Raw genomic sequence first — 3492 nt, 5'->3', positions numbered from 1 at the left:
AAATTATAAACATCATGAGAAACAAGCAATTCTTTTAGAAGATCATACCACAAATGAAGAGATTCTTTGTCATTGAAGACCACTGCATGAGAAACATGTGACACTTATGTGTTAGTTGTGTATAATGCCACTACCTGAACTGGAAACAGACAATTAGGCTGTTGAGAATTTATTTACATTAGTGTATGTGAGTACATAGTTTTCTTTTATCAAATTGTTCCAAAGTTAGGAATGAGGTAACTGATGAGAAAATCTATTGTGATCAGTAAGATACTATATCATGGATAGATGTTAGTTAGTATTAAAAGATGTGAGACCAAGTGTTTTCTGCAGCAATCTCATAAGAGCCCATTTCATGTCCTTGTTCCTCAGGCTGTAGATTACAGGGTTGAGTATTGGAGGCATCACAGTGTAAACCACAGAAAGCAACCTATCAATAACTAGGGGTGTATTTGAGGTTGCTTTCAGATAAACAAAACAGGCAGTTATAATAAAAAGAGTAAAAACAACAAGATGGGGAAAGCATGTGGAGAAAGCTTTTGACTGACCTTTTATGGTAGGAATCTTCAGCACAGTGGAGAAAATATAAGCATAGGAGATCACAATACAGATGAAACAAGATATGCCTAAACACATACCTATCCCAATACTTGTATACACCACTAGGAGTGTTTCAGAACAGGAGATACTTAACAATGAGGAAACATCACAGAAAAACTGTGGGATCACATTGGAGCCACAGAATGGCATGAAAAATGTGCCAGCAGTATACCCAGTTCCAAAGAGTCCTCCAATGGCCCAGGAAACACCTGCCATCAGTGTACAGGCACCAGCGTTCATGATGACTTCGTACTGCAGAGGACAGCATATGGCTACATAGTGGTCATAGGACATGGCAGTAAGGACAAATATCTCACTTGCTGAGAAGGAAGTCATAAAAAGTAGCTGGAAGGCACACCCTAAAATGGAGATGGAATTGCTGTATGTTAGGCTGTTGACAATCAATTTGGGGATTGGGAAAGACACAAGGAAGACATCCAGGAATGACAAATTCTTCAGGAAAAAGTACATTGGTGTCTGTAGATGCTGGTCTAGGGTAATGAGAGTGATGATGAGAATGTTACTCATCAGGACAGCCAGATAAATCAGTAGGAAGAGCACACCATATAATATCTGAAGCTCTTGGATGTCAGAAAACTCCACAAGAAGAAATCCTGTCACTAAGGTGACATTGGCCATGCTAGAGTCTCTTCACTGCCTGTTAGGACAATGAAATAATGAAAAAGTCAATTTCTACCACTTGACCAGAACTATATTGATATATACCATCGTTTATTTGAAAAAGAGCCATCCTATGTATCTTAAATATTTCTACAGAAATTCCATCTTATTTTTTAAGGTAAAAGTGTTTCATAAGTAGTGTGTGAATTCAACTAGTCTTCATATAAATTACATCTGATTCTGTAGCTTCAATCTGAACTTGCTACCAGATGTATACAATTTGACTAAATATGAAAGTTTTCCCAGCACACTAAGTCCTTGCCCTCAGACTGGTATTGTGCCATGCATAATGACAAATCTTTTTGTTTTCTGAAAAACAATTCAAAGTTCTACATCTTTATAGTGTGTTAGGATTACTAATAATCTAATGGGAGTAAATCAATTCTCCTTTGTTATTAAAAATCATTACCTCACATTTACATTTTATTAAATACTCCACTGTAAGCAAATAACTTTTTTATAAATATATGGACATAATCAAGGTGATATAAAAAAGGATTATTTTTTCAATGTTTTTATTATCTTGAGGTCATGCAGTCACATATGTTGAATGTTTCATTTCATATGAAACAGAGAGAAAGAAAGAAAGAAAGAGATAAATTATTTAGCAAAACTTAATGTCCTTTGAATACACACATATGTAGAAAGCTATGTTATTGTGGCACCTTGTCAGTGATTGATCTTAAATAAAAGTCTACTTTAGAAGTTACTATAACAAAATGTATCACCTATTCTGTCTGACTGTATATTTTATTCATTATTTTATGTTGCCTAGAATTTATTTTTCCATACATCAGATATTATCAAGCTATTTCCCTACATTGTTTGCTACTGTGCAGAATTATTTAATGAAAAGACCAACAAGTGTTTAAATATATCAGACACCAAACTGGATGACAGATATTAAAAAAATAAAAATAAAAGGTTTTCTGGAAGTTTTCAGTCAGTGGGAGGAGGCATACAATGATGAATATATAAATCTATGAAGAAGCAAAAATTAGATGGAGATGGGTTCCATTGCAAATTATTTAAAAAATGTAACATTTTATAGATTATCCCAGTGGCTACTGAAGGATAGAGGGGAAGGGGCTCCCTTTTGGAGTTACCTAAAATCTAAAGCCTAAATGAAACATAGACTAAAGTGAAAAGCCCAGTGGATGGAACATTTTAAGAAGCATAGTTAAATAAATGGAAGTCAAGGCCATGGACATATGTATCATATGTGATTTGTGGTGAATTAGAAGTATGTATAGTAGGGCAGTGAAATAATCTTGAATACATTTATCAATTTATTCCAAATGTCTTTCTGGAGAAATATACAACGATACACCAAAAGTGGGAGATGGGTGAAAAATTTGGTTAATTGAATCTCATTGTTTTTGGTTTCTGCCCTATATATATTTAATATCTACAATACTGATTCTTGTTTTCTTGTTTGTTTGTTTTGGAACAGAGACTATTTAACATTTTACCAATAGAAATCTGAAATGCATACATTGAACTAATTCTAACTCTTCAACTGCTTGGGCAAAGGATGATTTATCAGATGTTTCCAACAAGTACACCTGAGAGCGGAAATTTTTCTTGCCCCACAAAAACAGTTTAACTTACCAGTTGATTACCTGAAATTAATATAAAACTACATCTTCCTTTGGAAATTCTTGGTTATTATGGCATAATATATTGCTAATCTTCTGTTGAAGAGCTCAAAGATCTCTACAATGTAATATTTTTTTTAACATGGAAGGATGAATATTAAATGCAACCAGGAAATTCATTTGCCCTTTATTTTAAATGTGACGTCATTTGAAATATTCTCTAGTCAATGTCTCTACAACAAATCATTTTTAAGGGATGTGACAAATTGCTTTGAATTCCCAAAAGAGGAGAGTCTTAAAAGTTTTCTGAATAGCCTTAAGTGATAATCTCCTAAAGCCTTATGGATTATAATCACTGTTATTTTTTATAGGCACAATTGTTCAATTCTCAGAAAACATAGTATAATATATCTGAAAGGACATGATTCAGAATTCTACTAGAATAATAATAAAACACTTAAATATTTCTTTAGCTCCACTTAGTAATAAACTATTATTACTTGTGGTTATCACTCCAAAATTGATACTAATAATTTCAGCACTTTGCTGTACATGAAGACTTCTGACAAATATTGCTAATTACTGACTCAACGCATCTCTGACTGAAGTTGAA

General features: G+C 33.4%; 1 protein-coding gene across 1 annotated transcript; it reads right to left on the bottom strand.

Moving 5' to 3' along the window:
• Positions 1 to 291: 291 nt before the first annotated feature.
• Positions 292 to 1239, bottom strand: LOC115512753 (olfactory receptor 14A2). Its single transcript, XM_030314135.1, has one exon. It carries the CDS (start codon positions 1237 to 1239, stop codon positions 292 to 294), a length of 948 nt encoding a protein of 315 aa, XP_030169995.1.
• Positions 1240 to 3492: the final 2253 nt, after the last annotated feature.

Source organism: Lynx canadensis, chromosome A1, assembly GCF_007474595.2.
Source record: "Lynx canadensis isolate LIC74 chromosome A1, mLynCan4.pri.v2, whole genome shotgun sequence".
NCBI lineage: Eukaryota > Metazoa > Chordata > Mammalia > Carnivora > Felidae > Lynx > Lynx canadensis.
Note: the sequence above shows the minus strand (reverse complement) of the source record. Positions and strands in the feature narration are given on the sequence as shown.

What these genes read in the sequence shown, in the direction of transcription:
- LOC115512753 (XM_030314135.1), bottom strand. Translation starts at nt 1,239, where the DNA reads ATGGCCAATGTCACCTTAGTGACAGGATTTCTTCTTGTGGAGTTTTCT.